General features: G+C 43.2%; 1 protein-coding gene across 1 annotated transcript in view; it reads left to right on the top strand.

Annotated features, from left to right (window-relative positions):
- lrp8 (low density lipoprotein receptor-related protein 8, apolipoprotein e receptor) overlaps window positions 1–16,242 on the top strand; it is a 171,539-nt gene that overhangs the window by 74,279 nt on the left and 81,018 nt on the right. The window contains exon 3 of the mRNA XM_071925675.2: window positions 8,962–9,084. Coding sequence (XP_071781776.1) covers window positions 8,962–9,084 — 123 coding nt within the window. The remainder of the gene's footprint in view (window positions 1–8,961; window positions 9,085–16,242) is intronic.

Here is a 16,242-nt window from a genome sequence, read left to right as displayed (position 1 = left end):
CTTTGCAGCTGTGACATTTCTGACAAAACAATCAGGTTGCGTTGACAATGATGCTGAAGTTCTGCACCGTAGAATCAGCACTAGGACCGGAATCTTTCCTTTGCAGGACTCTTCGGATTCATACATCAAACCAGTAGAAGAAACAGCCAAAAGAAGCAGGACAAACATTAATTAAACAATCATTCTACAGCACTAATATTTGGTGAAGGTGTCAAGCAAACATGGTTGACTCTAAGGTTGTCCCCTTTAATTATTCTTGCCAGTCTGAGCAAAGAGAGAACAGGATGTGCGAGGAACAGGATGTATAAGGTGTGTGTGTGTGTGTGTGTGTGTGTGTGTGTGTGCTTCCTTGCACTGTACACAAAGGGCGAATTCTCAGTAGGACAATTCAAATTATGCATGCATTTATGTACGCATTATGCGATTAGGCGATGCTGTTTTTCAGGGCAATTCAGAAGTAAATAAATCAACATTCATATCATTATTCCACGCCGCAGCCTCTCTCATCAACTCTTAATGTTAATCCCCATCTGAGAAAAGTGAGTTAAACAAAACCTCTTCATATTTCTCTGAAAGCTTAGAAGAAAAAGTGGTGAAATCTGTTTTCTTAAAATGAGTAAACAGACGCACGCTTATGCAGACCCACACACACACGCACACACACACACACACACACACACACACAGAGGAGACGGATTAACCTCTGTGAAGTAGCTGCATATGACTTGGAGCTGACAAGCGTTGCTTCCACAAAGCGTCTTAGCTACCTTGATATTATTGTATCCTGCTTTGGAGCCGGTCTTTTTGAAACCCTCTCCATCTGACTGCTGCTTGATGTGTCTGTTAGCTTCTGCTTTGTTTTGCTCCGTTCTGCTTTATTTGTCAAATTAAAGGAAGCTGTTTATTCTTCTAAAGCGTGAGAGGTTTTTCAAATAGCCGCAAAGTAAAGGATTTTACCTCTGAAATTATTTCCAAATACACGTCTGAGGCTGTGAGCGAGTTCAAGCACACCAGTCCCCGGAATTGAAACCGGCTGAATCACTCCCTCCCTTATTGAGTCAGATTAATTTGTTTTTTGCCTCAAAGAGGGGGAGACACACTTCCTTGCCCTTCAGGCTCAGCTCTCCTATGTCCAGCAGAGGAGATGAGAAGATGGTAACAAGCTTCTTTTAACCGGCCGCTGGTGTTTGATGTGCTGTAAGCAGCAATAGTGTGCTGCATTTGATCTGTCCGGCTCTCCAAGGACGGCTGGTCCATGAGCTCCCTTCACATCTCCAGCCTTTGTAGTGCGTCTGTACAGTATCCTCACCCAACCCCCACCATGTACACACACACACACACACACACACATACAAGCATGCACACACAAATACAAGCGCACATGCACTTTCTTACATTCCAGAACTATACGTTATACTCACATTAAATTTTACCCTAAGTATTTACTTCTGATTAGTGTAGAATTGCAGTGTGCTGCACTTTCACCACAGACTTTGATAAAGCGAGACAGAAGTTAGCTTGGCTCTAACCAGAGTTTTGAGAGTTTGGGAAAACTTTATATAAGACAATCAGTACCGGGGCTTTTGCTCTCAGGCGAGTTGCCCTTTTATTTTTCAATCAATCAAATGGCGGATCATATTTGTTAATCTTTGTTTATTCCGATGTCACCCTCCCTCGTGAGTGGACCGCACATCGCCCGCCGCTGCTGGCATTCAAAGCATTTGCCGACTAATTAGTCATAAAGTTCAGTCTTTGAGAAGAAAATAGAAAATGCTAAATCAAATTCCTCCCTGCTGTCCATTACATTACGATTAGTGTGTTTTTTTGGCAGCATTGTGCCGTTGTTCAGGTATTCTGGTGCTCTCTCCCCACTTTCTCTCTGTCTCCCCTCTGATGACGGGGAATCTAGACAGGCCTTTAATCTCCTCAACAGACCAACATTATACTGGGCCACTTTACTCCATCTTTCTCTCTCTCTCTCTCTCTCTCTCTCTCTCTCTCTCTCTCTCTCACACACACACACACACACACAGTTCTTGGAGTACTTCCCCCCCTCCCATGGTCGTGGTTGAACCTCTGCTCTCTGATTAACGGCCTCTCTCCCTCTTCTGACACGCTGCGTTCTTTAGCTCTTTAGCCGTTCACTACAATATGGAGGACCATCTATTTCCTCTCCTCTTTTCCTCTCACCCACTCTTTCTCTCTGGCTCTCTCTCTCTATATATTTCTCACTTTTCCCCCTCCCATCCTTTTGCTTGCTCTGCCTTTCTTCAGCTCTTCCTTCCACACACATACAGGCTTTTCTGTAGTTCATCTCCATGCTGTTAGTCCACTAAGGTGTGAAGCTTGGGGGGGAGGATGAGTGTGTGCTACAGCTGTACTTGTACGGCCCCGCGCTTGATTGTTTGATCCGTTAATGAGCAAGGCTTGCTTCAACTCATACAAGCCTGAGGAATTGTGTCCCAGTATATCACCCTAGTTCATACTGTACCATGCATTGGCAATGTCCTGGGTACACATCCTGGTCTTATTCAGTCACATCATACTTTCCATCTTTCGCTCACACTTCATTTGCATAGTCCAAAGCTGATAATTAACTTCCAATCAAGTGACTATTATGTGCCATCAAAATTTCAGGTGATTCTCATAATAGTTTGAAAAGTCTATAGATATTCAATGTCTGGGCTAGGGTTAATCTTAGGTTTGGGGTTAGGGTTGACATAGTCTGTAGAAATGTCACCTGATAGTTAATTGAGTGTCAACATTGGACGATGCAAATCAAGTGTTACCCATCTTTCCTGTCTCACTGTACTGTATACTATAATGAAGCCAAATTGCCTTAAAAATAAGCTTGAAAAAGTCTTAAATCATTATCTTATATCTGAATCTTATAAAACTATCTCCTTGCCAAATCAAAGGCAAGTCAGCCACTGCTGCTTGTTTTGTTCCCTTGCACTTGGAGCATTTGGAGGTTAAAAGGTGTCACTGTCTCTGATTAGAACAGTGTAAATAATCCCACCGGAGCACCAATTGTCGGTTTCAGACCATTGTTAGCGGAGCTAATCAACTTTTCAGGGGCGAGAGTTGAGAGATTGTAATCAGAGGCGACACAGTGTTCCCTTAGCTATTATTGTGGTGTTGGATATATTTCATTTCCGTATCACTTTCACTCTGTGTGTGTGTGTTTAATGGAGTGTGGAAATTGAATGACTTGGAGAAGTGCGCTGACCTTCACCTGTTTGCGGGTCGAGCCGTAGCATCCTTACTCATGTCGTTGTCTTCAGGTTGTGGCAGAGTATCCTAAGAGGTGTCCAGTGTGTGTGTGTGTGTGTGTGTGTGTGTGTGTGTGTGTGTTTAGGGGGGTTGGGGCAGGGGGGCTGTATAAACATGGAGAGGTCAGCTAAGTCAATCAGTAATCATGGAGGTCTGCGGAGCGTGACATTAGGTAGAATGTCAGCGGTTTGAAGGGAGCGAACAATCATACGGGGAGAAATCTATTGTAGAGGAGGCATAGATACCAATTCTCCACTGACAGGAGCCTCAATAGACCAGAATGCAATGCAGCCGCATTGAGTAAGGGGCGTGGCTTGCTCACTCTCTTGCTGTTACTATGCTATCACTACCAATTACTCTCTCCGCCTACACATACTGAATGCAACAAGTTCAGCACGTTCTGTGGGGCTTGTTGAAAGGCATTCTGGGAAACAGGAAATCGCTAACTAAAGTAGAAGTAGATGAGGCAGGTTGAGAGAAAGTGGGTACACTAGTTGTGTAAATTACAACACTTCATCACATAATAACTCCTACAATGCACTGAACATCACAGATCGATGATATATAGTGTAAGAGTATGCGAGGGTGGATTTCTCCTTAATTGTACAGAGTTAGCGATGACTTGAGAATGTGGATACAGTGAGTTTGTTAGCCCCCCCCCCCCCCCTCCTTCTCTCGTTTGAGAAGGACCGGTTCGGGGCTAATCAAGCCATAGCTATAAAACTAGCAAGCTATAGGCGGATGTTAGCATAGAGCTAGCTAGCTAAGCCAGCTACCTAGTACGATTAGCCCCGAAGGCGCCGGTAAAAACAAGGGAAAATATACTTTATAAGACAAGACGATAGTCGCATAAACTATTAGATTTTTTATAATTTAATGACTATTAGAAAATTCGAAAATCATGACCCATCCCTAGACTTCACATAAATATTAATCATTTTTCCTATCTGGGGATGGGAGAATACAGTAACATAATGTTGTGCTTGGACTTGGAGGAGGGAGGGATGGAAGGTAGGTAAGTCTGTGTAAGTGTGTGTGTGTGTGTGTGTGTGTGTGTGTATGTGTGTGTGTGGCTGTCTAGTTGTTTTCCTCCTCTCCATATTCGCTCTCACACCTCATAAGGCAGGTTTAGGCTGTTCCATATGGATGACGTTCATATATGACAGGCCTTGGTGCATCAGGATGTAAATATAAGCAGCTGTTTGTGTGTGCATCAGCAACTCTTGAGGGGCATGGGAAAATGCGTTGGTTTTTTTGTATATGCGTGTTTTTACGTGCGCACATTGTTTACGTGTGTGTCGTGTGTCCACTTACTATCAAATGTATGATGTATGCGCATTCATGCACCACTCTCATGTGTATAGTGGAATGGATGACATTTACATGCTGTCTCTCTCTCTGTATCTCTCTCTCTCACTGTCTCTCTCTTTTCTGTTTTAGTACTAATCATCTCCTCCTTCACTAGGCTGCAGAAAGTAGAATACGCCTAGATGTGTGTGTGTGTGTGTGTGTGTGGGCATCAGTTCGGGGAAATCCAATGAACAAAAATCAACAGCAAAGCTGCCTCAGAAGGCACACACTCCTTTATGCCAAGCAATCATTAGAGACTCTAAGCTCACACCAATCCCAGTGTTTCCCCAAGGAAATTTTGGAGCAGTGTGTGCCTCTGTGCATGGGCAGGTGGGTGTTGCTGCCGGTTTTATTCCTCGTATTACTTCCTGTAACTGTTGCGGTTTAAAAATGACTACTATTTGAATACTTATTTCGTTATATGAGGGGTTTCATTCCAAAACGTAATATATCCACCTGGGGGAAAATGTACTTGCATGAAACTCATCAATATTCATTCTATATTCAGACACCCAGACGACTGCACTCCCAAAAATGTAATTCTCAAGTCTGGAGATGGATGATAATAGTATTCCATAACGTGCTTTATTGAAATGCCAGCAATCGTTTTCTAAGACTGACAGGTTTTTCATATGGTGGATATCTCATTTTGGAATGAAACTCCAAGTTCTCTGCCTTTCTTGCTGTAAATAAGATACAAATTCTGAAGTTTTCCCCTTTTTTCCTGTGGTGGTTTGAACGGTCCTTGTATATTTGATCATAATATGTCAACTAAATGTCCAGCAGTTGCTCTTGATTTGTTTAAGGGGTAAACACTAAGACGAAACAACAAATTTGAACAGTTGTTCCATTGTTGTTCCATTGTTTTTTGCAGTGCTGCTGTTGAATAAATGCATGGGAAACACTGATTCCAACAGCATCTACTAGTGCTATCTGCAAGCACTTCCATCCTAAGGCTAATTAAAAGCATCTTGCAGTGGCTCACAATGGAAAAGCTAACAGTTAGAGGGCAGTGGATGATGCCTTTGGCCTCCCAGAACGAGGGAGGAGGCCTCTTTGAATTGGATTATTTTCTCTTTTGGTGCTTGAGATAAGAAGAAGAGAGAGAAAGGGAAGTGTTGTTGGAAATTGATAGGCGTACTTATTTTAATTAATCCTTCGAGTTTGATATGCTGAAGGCCTGTGGGTCTCTCACTTGTACCATTTTTCATCCCGAATTGAATTAAACAAAATGCTTTCTTAGAGGAATGTGATGACCAGTGATGGGAGCTGTGTAGGGGGGCAAAAGTTAGCCCAGTGTTATCAGTGGATATCTGATATCAGCTTCCTTATTCCAGTGCAACCACTCTACCACTAGACTTGTGTAATCAATACAGTATGTATTGGGAAATATAATATGTGATTTACCTTGTCATATCCAGTCATATTATATTGACATCACATCCATGGGTGGTCCCTAAGGATTTTTGGTACTGGCCTTGCAGGTCTTGTTGGGTGCTGTACTATCTCTGTTAGCTTCCTCTCACATCCTGGCTAGTGAGGATGAATTGACCCCAGCAGGGATAGAATGATTTTCCACTCCCTGAATACTGGAGCGTCCCATGGTGTTGAAATATACAGTAGCTAGTGTTAAAAAAAAAAAGCTAGAGGTACTGTCATTTGGGAACTGAAAGTGTAGACATTCATATTCCCTCCACCCGATATTTACAGGGGTTAGTGTGCTGTAGATGTGTGTGTGTGTGTGTGTGTGTGTGTGTGTCTACTTGCTGGTCTCCCTGGCTACAGCTGGCTCTGTTATCAGACTGTGTGCAGAGATGGAGGGAGAGATGGAGGGAAAGATGAAAGAGGGAAAGAGTGGACAGAAGAAGATGGGATTTATGCTAACATGCTGGCAGGTCGGTAGGGGATTTGTTCAGTCCCTGGGGAGGGCTAATTCCATTACACAAGACCACCTCCCCGCCTCCCCCTTTCTGGACCCCTATTCCCTCTCTTTCTCTCTTTCCTCCCCTCTCCTCTCTCCTTCTATTTACCTTTGTCCCTCGCTCATACTCCTCTCCCTCTGTAATCCCTAGAGACATGCTTTTCACTTAAACTGCACTTTCTTCAATTCTCATACCTTTAAGACTCCTTTTTCTCTTTTTTCTCTCTGCTTTCAATCAATACTCTGCACACTGGTGAATATGAAAAAGGAATGTTTTGTGATTTATTGATTACGAGCGTGTGTGTGTGTGTGTGTGTGTGTGTGTGTGTGTGTGTGTGTGTGTGTGTGTGTGTGTCTCTGCATGTATCTGAGTGTGTCATACCATGTCTTCAATATACAGTATATATTGGTGCACACAGCTGGCATGCTGTCAGTTCCTTTAGTATGCACTTCATTGTTATAGCTCCCATTTGGGCCATCAGTCACTGCACTGCCTTTTACCACACATCATGGGGCATCCAAGGCAATGCACATAAACAACAAGCTAATAACCTGGCCAGCTTCTCCCTTGCTGAGGAGACCAGGACTCTGTACTATGTAGAATGCTCCATTGTGTGTACTAACACTGCCAGGGTTAGGGGTTCAATTCCTTGTGTAGCAGTGCACTAATATAGCCAAGGTAGGTTATGTTTCTTGTTCTAATTCAATGCATACAGCACTAATACAGCCTTAAGGTCAAGTATTTTCAAAGTCATTTCTTAACACATGAAATTGTGAATAAAGATGTATGATACTAAGGCACTAATGCTTACGTTAAGCGTGTTGGCTCAAAGGTATAATTCAAAACACCATCTAAAGGGGAAAGGAGCCCACACATCAGCCAGTTAGGGTATCAAGCCTCAAATAATGACATTTAGAAGATGAGGTAGTAAAAAAGTTCAAGTTCTCTTAATTTTCCATGGTGCAAAATGTGCTCCAAAAGAGCAAAAAATGATAAGCGAAGACAAACAAAGTTTAAGCAGATGTTTCAGGCTATCATCACTGCTCTCATAGAAATAGGAAATATAGAAATATATAGAAATAAAGACTATCTTCTCTTTGTTGTTTGGTCTCATATTCATTTATTTGTTTGTTTTAGTTGTGAAATCCACCCTGCATTGTAGGTGAGGCAACAGCAACTGTATAAGCAGAAGTTTTGGCATAGCAGGCTTAAGTGAATGTCATTTATTTAGGGCCATACAGTAGCATCATCCACACTAGAGACTGCAGAGCTTTAACCTAGCACTTTGCGAACCTACTGTACATTTTCAACTGCTGTGAACCCGGGGTCGCAGAAGTGGTTTAACACCAGGTTCCAATGAAAGAAAATGGAACAGAAGCAGTCACAGTAACTCTCTCCGTTCCCCAGAAACAGCCAGCACCACCCCCTCACACACACACACACACACACACACACACACTTTTTCTCTCCTTTTGCCGTTTGTCAGTCCCCTCTCTGTATATTTCATCACGGCGAGGCGAGGCATTGCTAACACGCCAAGCGAGTGCTTTCTCTTGTTCAGTGGCTCTCGCTGTCAAGGAGAGGGATTTTTTAGCCTCTCCCCGTGACAGACTCAAGTGCTTCAATTTTCCCCTTGCCTGGAGAAAGTGACTGCACAACAGCTTAGGAGTCCACCGGCTATCAGAAACCAGCTGCACTGTTGAGCCGGAGCTGTGATTTTTGGAAAAAGGGCTGGGTCGGGCCCAGGAGGTGGATCGTGGGAAGATTAAAATGGCCCTGCCAAATTTATATATGAAGTTATTCACTGTGATATGTTGGCAAGCCCTCCCTCCCCAACCCCATGCAACTCAATGTACTGAATCTATCACTTTTCATGAGTAGATTAACCTAGCTGTCATACTCAAGATAGGCAAATATCAGTTTTGGGTCACAAGAGAATCATTTTGACAATGTTCTAGAGGGGAGTTTGTTACCTTTTGTCCTGTGGCATATCCAACTGTACTTTGAACTTTAAACTGGTAATCCATGAGATCCATCTTTGTTGATAAGCGCTCATTGCAGTGGTGTTTCTGCACTGCTCTTCCCAGAGATCACCTGTCAATCAAACAGTGTGTCCAGTGCTGTGACGTCTTTTTCCTTGGATTTTCTGTTGATGCAGTTTGAGTTTCTGTAGGTGGCGCTCTTTTCTTTGTCTGTTCAGCCATGGTGGCTGTCACTGCTCACGCTAACTACCCAGTTCTTCTTCTGTTTATTCCAAACAAAGTGCTACTGCTGCTGCTGCTGGAAAAGACCTACCAGACACCTGGGAGATGTTAAAGCTTTCATGAACTGGCTATAGGCTGAATCACTGTTGATAGAAAGTAGCAGTGCTTTGACTTTCTTTGAGACATAACATTTGCTCTCTCTGTTTCTACAGCAAAGAAGACATGCGCGACCACCGACTTTGCCTGTAAGAATGGACAGTGTGTGCCCGCTAGGTGGCGCTGCGACGGAGAGGCGGAGTGTGCAGACGGTTCAGACGAGGCTGATGCAACCTGCAGTAAGTGGCTGCACACACACACACACATGATGAACAGACACACATCGCCACACAGCCAAACACACAAACACAAACAGATAGACAGGCATACGCACACAGGCAGGTCAACAGATGCTCACACTTAACACACATACAGTACATACTCACGCATACTGTATGTGTTTGTATGTGTGTGTATGTGTGTGTGTTGGGGGGAAATTAAAGTGCAGAAATCATTGCATGTATTTTCACGTTTTCACACGCATACGCACTTGTTTTCTCTCTTTCTTTCTTGGTCTCTCGTTTCTTTCTGTTATGTACCTACAGTAACTCACTTGACCACACACACGCACACGCACACACACACACACACACACACACACACACGCACACCCGTTCCTTCGGCGTAAAGCACTCCAAGGTCAGTTGGTCCCAGTGTGTCACATTTTGCTGCGCTCCCACTGCTCTGCCAGCCCTTCTCTTTCCTGCACATTGCCTCAGAAAATTGCTTTCAGCTGCTTTTCTGTTGGCTGCACCATCACACGCAGGGCCTCCATACATGGTTTGATCAAGGCCGCGGAGAGAGGGGAGAGTGGGAGAAATGTCAGCTTTTTGTGCCGACACACTATTTCCATAGATCACACTTGGAAGAGAAAGAATTCGAAATAATTACTCAACCTTGAACGCCTCTTTCACAGTGTCGCACACGGCAGTACGTGACGCAGCACGAGAACAACTGCAGAAACGCACCATTCTCTGTCATTTCAGTTGTGTAGTGCACTAGAAATTTTAGACTACTACTACACCTAAAGCGAGATGGTAGCTGTACTTAAGGGCTATAGAAATAAACTTGACTTGAAGTGTTGGCTGCAAGTACAGTATGTAACTGATACTCATACCACTGTGGTGAGATTCCCAACAATATTAAAGTCATCTAGCGTAGAGTAAAACGTCACAAAGGGAATGCTATGGAGCAGGATAACGCAGCTAATGTGGCTCCCACTGAAAACTACAATGACCAATGTTTGTTTATCTGTTTCTCTGGGTGTTTCTTCATAGACAAACAGAAAAAGCATCATAGCAGCATATTGCAAACAGTTTTCTATATGTTGCTACCTTAACTGTATAGAGGGACACCTTTTTTTTTTAATAGAGCTCTAAGTGCAACACTAGAGGTGACTGCTCTAGTGAAAATGTTTTACCTCTTTTTTCTGAGAGTGGAGGGAACGGCCATCTCCATCTAAGCAATAGTGCATATGGGAGTCTTTTGTCAACGGCAACAAGCAGCACTGAAAAGCCATAAACAAGAGCTTACCGGCTTGTTTTAACCCATGTTCTCAGCATACACCAGTGTAATTATGAGAAATGGACCAAAGCCTGTAAACAGGAACGGACCTTACTTGCTACATGCTTGTTTAAAATGTGTGCAGGTGGTGAGGTCGCATGCTGCTGTAATTATGAAAAATGGAACGCTGCCCACGGTGATTCCTGGGTTGTTAATCAACAGTGAGTCAGAGGTAGCCTACAGTCCACAGGTTGGGAACTGGACCACACAGGGGTGTGAAGAGTGTGAGACGGGGGGGTGGGGGGTGTGGGTGTGATGCAGTCAGTGTGTGTGTGTTAATGGGGTGGAGGTAGAGAGTCAGAGATGGAAAGAGAGGGAGGGAGATAGAGAAGAGACTATGGGTTAAGCAGTACAGGACTGATGGCAGCAGTTTAAAGGGCTTTGAGAGATGTGAGGACTTGGAGGTTTTTAAGCAGAGGTTAATAACTAGCTTTTGGAAACGTATGGTAGAGGTTAAATGACTTCTTGACGCAAGCGGCTTTGTAGAAGCTACAAAATGGCTTTGCGAGATGTGAAATTTTTTTTTTTTTTTTCTTTAAGTTTTTCAAGGCTCAGGGTTCAAGGCAAGGTAAGGTCTGGAGGAAGTTACAAAATGTCTTTAGGAGAGAGGAGTTTGGAAAGAGGCTTGGGAAAGGTTACTTAATGTCTCTGTGTGAGGGAAGGTTTGAGAAATATTACAAAATGGCTCAAATGCAGATTTATAGAGGAGTTTGGGAGAGGAGAAGAGGAGGGATTTAGGCGGTGGTATTATGTGGCTTCAGGTAAGGCTTGGGCGAAGTTCGTGAAAGATTATTAAATGGCTTTGGGAGAGGGAGAGGTTTCACCAGGAGATGCCACTAAATTGCTGAAAGTAAAATAAGGTTCGGGAGAGGTGATCCTTCCGCCCAGTAAAGTAATTTTGTGTCACTCTTTGTAAGCAGTGGAGGCCCCAATTTGCATTTTTGAAGCAGGCCCCGAATTCCCAAGACTGCACTTGTTCTGGATGTTAGATATCACAGTAACCAGGCTGCTGGGGAGGGGGAGCCCTCTCATTAATAACCAACAAAGTTGCTGGTGCTTTGTAAACAACATGGGCAACTTGTTTCCCCCTCAAACAGGAGTTAGAGTTGTTCACTTCCTAAGGCAGGAGTAGGAGTAGACTCATACAGGAAAATTAATTGGCTTTTCAAAGGGATTCACATTTCAATATCGCACATCACCAGTGTTTCCTCCTAAGACATACTAGAGGTCAATCTTTTTGCTTCTCTCTACTCTCAGAACTTTCCACATAGCTGTAACTACAGGCCAGTTCAAATTGGCAATTTTTATTAAGATGATTTTCAAAGAAGTGATCAAAGAGCCCTTTGAAGAGGCTCAAAGTTGTAAGTCTGATTGGGATAGGCCAAGGACATTTGTGTGTGTGTGTACGTGCACATGTCTGCACGTTTGAGTGTGCGTGCCTGCATAAATGTGTGCGTATGAGGCTAGAGTCAATGTATGTGTTTAGCATTCATCACAAGGTGAATCTGTAAGTCATTTCATCAGATTAGTGGACTTGTGGTTAAGTCTCATTATGTCTAATCAAGGTCAGACGCTGTGAGAGCTTTGCAAAGTTTCTCAGCCACATTGATCCTCCCAGATGTGTGTGTGTGTGTGTGTGTGTGTGTGTTTGTGTGTGTGTCTATGAGTGTGTATGCGCGTGCAGTGGGTAAAAGTGTGTACATGCATGTGTGAGTGATCGTGTGTACATGCTGAAGTGTGTTCTTGCATGCGTGCTCTTTATTGTAAACATCAGACTTTACAAACTTTTGATAAGTTCTGATCATTTGGACAAGGAGGAAAGTTTTACAGCCCTAGCTTGGTCTGTGGAGTCATTAATTATATTCTTTTTGTTTTCTCCACGGTCAGCAAGGAGACGCCATGTTTTCTTAAGTACAAAAAGGCACACCTGCAGTTCTTCTGTCTTGTCGATACTTTCCCCAAGTCATTTGACCCTTCCTCATATAGATTTTAAGCCTTGAAATCTCACTAGCTAGAGAAAAACCTGTCGGCTGCCCCAGAGCGGAATTCCGTCTGACGCATCGCAGAGGATTACTTTGCCAAATTAAAAGTCCCCCAGAATACTACAGGGTTGTGCAATGGCAAGGTGTAGCATTATAATGTGAAAACGCACTCTGTGTTCACATCTGTCCGTATCTGTCCAGTAGGTCTGCTTGATATTAGGCAATATGAACCAGACCAATACAATGTAACAACTTATAGCGGACATTAAAAGGACTATTATAATGTGAAAACGCCCTCATTTAATCTCTCAGCCCTCTCCTCTCTTTTGTTCTCAGCCTTAGTTTGCAATTATCGTCCCATCACTCTTCCTCTCATCTGTCACTCTCTCCCACTCTCCGTCCTTCCACTGTGTACCTCTCTCTCTCTCTCTCTCTCTATCATCCTCCCATCCCCTATCATATCCTCTCTCCTTCTCTCCCTTCTCTCTCTCCGGCCCTGTGTCCTCCCCTTTCTGATCCCAGTTCAGTTTGCGTAATGCCTTTGATTGAATTGATTTCCCTGGGAGGGAATCGATGGGCTGATCCCAGAGACCCCTGGTCGACTGCTGATTAACTATGGGCCTCCGATGCCTCTGACACGCACACACACATACACACACCACACACACATACGCACGCAGGCTCGTCAGGAGCTGCCTGTAATTACACATCTGAAAATGAAACTGGGCCTAGAGGGGATTCTGGAGAAAATGCTCAATCAGAGTAGTGGAGGTTGATGCATGAAAGAGTGTGTGTGTGTATGTTGTCTGTGTGTCGCTGTGGAGGGAGATGAACACACTGAAGTAACCTCAGATGTCATCTAAAGAACACTGCACCAAGTCTACTGCAGACATTCTCACTCAATAGCAGTTGCAGCAGTGTGAGTGGTGCTGGAGGTACTTGCCTAAGTTTCATTCCAAACTTGCAAAAGTCATTTCTGTAAAGCCCTTGTTTATTACAGCAAATAAAAAGTGTTCAAGTTCAATGCAATTAGCCATTTTTATGTATAAGGATGGATACATTTGAATTTGCAATCGCATAATAAAAAGAAAACAGTAACCACACACACACACACACACTCACACACACACACACACACACACACACACACACAGGCACTTAGGGAATCAAAGTTCTGGTGCTTCTTATACATTTTAAAGCACTTTGTAACTTTGTAAAGAGCAGTGCTATACAAATATAGCTATTATTTGCACAAGTTGCGTGCCTCATAAAAGAGATAGAGGCTTCTATAAAGATGATTAATGGATGCTTTGATACACTGATAGCATCTCCCTGACCACACAGGAATAAAAAGCTCATTTGCGGGGTGTATTTGACAATTAGCCATCGCATGAAAGCACATTCCGCAAAGATATACAGTACGTCCTCCATGCCATGGAGACGGACGCTGATTGCACCTAACTTTCTCCAAGGCTTTATTCTCCTGAGTTGTAAAACTACTGAGCAAAGCATAATAGAGCAGATAAAACGCAGCAAATTAATGTTCATTTAAAATTTCCTATGCCTCCTAAGAAAATGAAAACATTGTTAGAATGTTTCATTACAAAGGTGTTTGCGTTGCTAATCCAGGAAAGGTCATCTGATAGCAAAATGCCAAAGAGTTTAATATGACTAATCCTGTTCCCTGTGAAATGACTCATTGAAACAGTGGTGTCATCTGCATATTCGATAATACTGTTGAATTTAACACAGGGTTTAAAATGCTACCCTTCTGGGAGCCTGTGTTTACAACCGGTGTGCCAGACATAAGATCATCATCTCAACTCTGATTCCATGAGGTCTATACGCCGCAACAGTCAATATCACTTTACTTCAAGTGCCATAGGCAAGATGCTGCGGTTTGACAATCGGGGCTGATTAGTGGAGCTGCTTAGACTCTCTCAAGTATTATTTATCCTCCATCTTTATGTGGGCGCACTCCCTGTTCCCTCTCTGCCGCTGCATATCTGCGCTTCTGGGATTAAAGTGAGCCCTTCTCACCCTCCAAGTACACATATCCCTGTATAAATAAAGGTTATTGAATCGAAGCGTCAGCCTCTCAGACAGCCTCAATCAGCCACGTATCGTACCAACACATAACACTCTCTTCACGGGCTCCCGCAAGACAAAGTGATGCTTCAACACTTTGAATAGACAGAAAACTATTCAAGAGTGCTTTAACTTTGTATTATTTGGAGGATGTGGAGGATATTTTATATTCATAAGATAAAGCTCTTGTAGCATCAACACAAGTCACCTAATCATCTTATAAACTCTACTCAGGCACATTTCATACTCTGAGGCATACTAACAAAAGGCTGTACTGAAAAGCGCCTCAGCTCATTTTGAAACATAATGGGGGGAAAAGCAGAACACAAATGAATGATTTTGATAACTTGAGAGGACTCATAAAATCTCAAGTCACACATCACTGTAGACTAACATGGTGAGATAAAACCGAGCAAACAGCACTTTTAGTATTCCCTTTGGCTCTGCCATTACGATATCAAAGCAAACAGTTCTACGTTCATTTACTCGAAGGAGGATCCAGTTCTTTGATATCAGAGCCAGTATTTAAATCATTGAGGTAGTTAAAGTTTGACAATTCGACAGACTAAACTCTCCTCTCCATCAAAACAAGGGTGCCGCTTCCAAGACTTTTACTGTACTATTCTGGATTACATGGTTTTTGTTTTACCAAGAAGGAGTCCAACATGTTTTAAATAGAAAATGCCTAATACATACGTTTTTCCTGACGTTCTTTACTGATCAGACTAGAATCTTGTATCGACTTATGCAAATTGTACACCATGGAGGATTAACGCTGCCATGACTTCGAACACTGCTACTTACTCATTTTATTCCATCCCATTAAACGCATACAGCTTAAGACACAAACTGTAAAAGCATAGCCTCCCCTCACAGCTTGACTCCTCTCTCTCTAGCTCTCTGTTTTGCAGAGCTTATTTTGAGTTGGTACTGACTTTTTCACTTATTTCTCGATATGGTAATCTTAGCATTAGAGAGGAGAACACTCTAGCAAACATTGTGAAGGTGGACAGTAAGACAGCAGGAGTCCAGTTCAACAGTTTAAGTGGCATATACCGTACAATATTGAAATAAACAAAGATCTGTTTCGCCTTATTTTATTTTTCTCCATGATATTGGCAGTAGACCACATGACTGATATCCGATATTTAATAAAAGGCCAATATCAGCACAATATATCGCTCTAACGCTTCTGTGAACTGTCTATTGGGGACAAATACAGTTGAAGCTTGAACTTGGACTCGCCGTCCATCTATCTCTTTCTGTCCCTCCCATCATCAGTTCCACCTGCTCCTGCGTAGTGAGGCGGGCTTTGCCTTGTCAGTGTGCACAGAGACAATAGGCGGGCCAGCATATTATAGCACGGAGGCAGGAGGTTGTGCTAGTTAATTATTTTGGAATATGAAGGGGGAAAGATCCGGTGAGTTGCGTTGTTGGACGGCTTCAATTTCATGCTCCAGGCAGCGGCAGCGGCAGGCATAATTTCCCAAGTGGCCTTTCCCTCTCTCTCTCTCTCTCTCTCTCTCTCTCTCTCTCTCTCTCTGTCTCCTGCACATCTAAACTAATACATGCACATACTCACACACATTCACGTAGATGCTCACAAAAACACAGACACAGAAAGAGACACACTCATATACACATAGAAACCCACAAGACCTTCACCAGCTACTCAAACCCGGTTAAGCCTGTGTGTGTGTGTGTGTGTGTGTGTGTGTGTGTGTGTACGGGTGAGGATAGTGAGGTCACTCTGATCTCCTACAG

This window comes from Centroberyx gerrardi, chromosome 9 (assembly GCF_048128805.1).
Source record: "Centroberyx gerrardi isolate f3 chromosome 9, fCenGer3.hap1.cur.20231027, whole genome shotgun sequence".
NCBI lineage: Eukaryota > Metazoa > Chordata > Actinopteri > Beryciformes > Berycidae > Centroberyx > Centroberyx gerrardi.
Note: the sequence above shows the minus strand (reverse complement) of the source record. Positions and strands in the feature narration are given on the sequence as shown.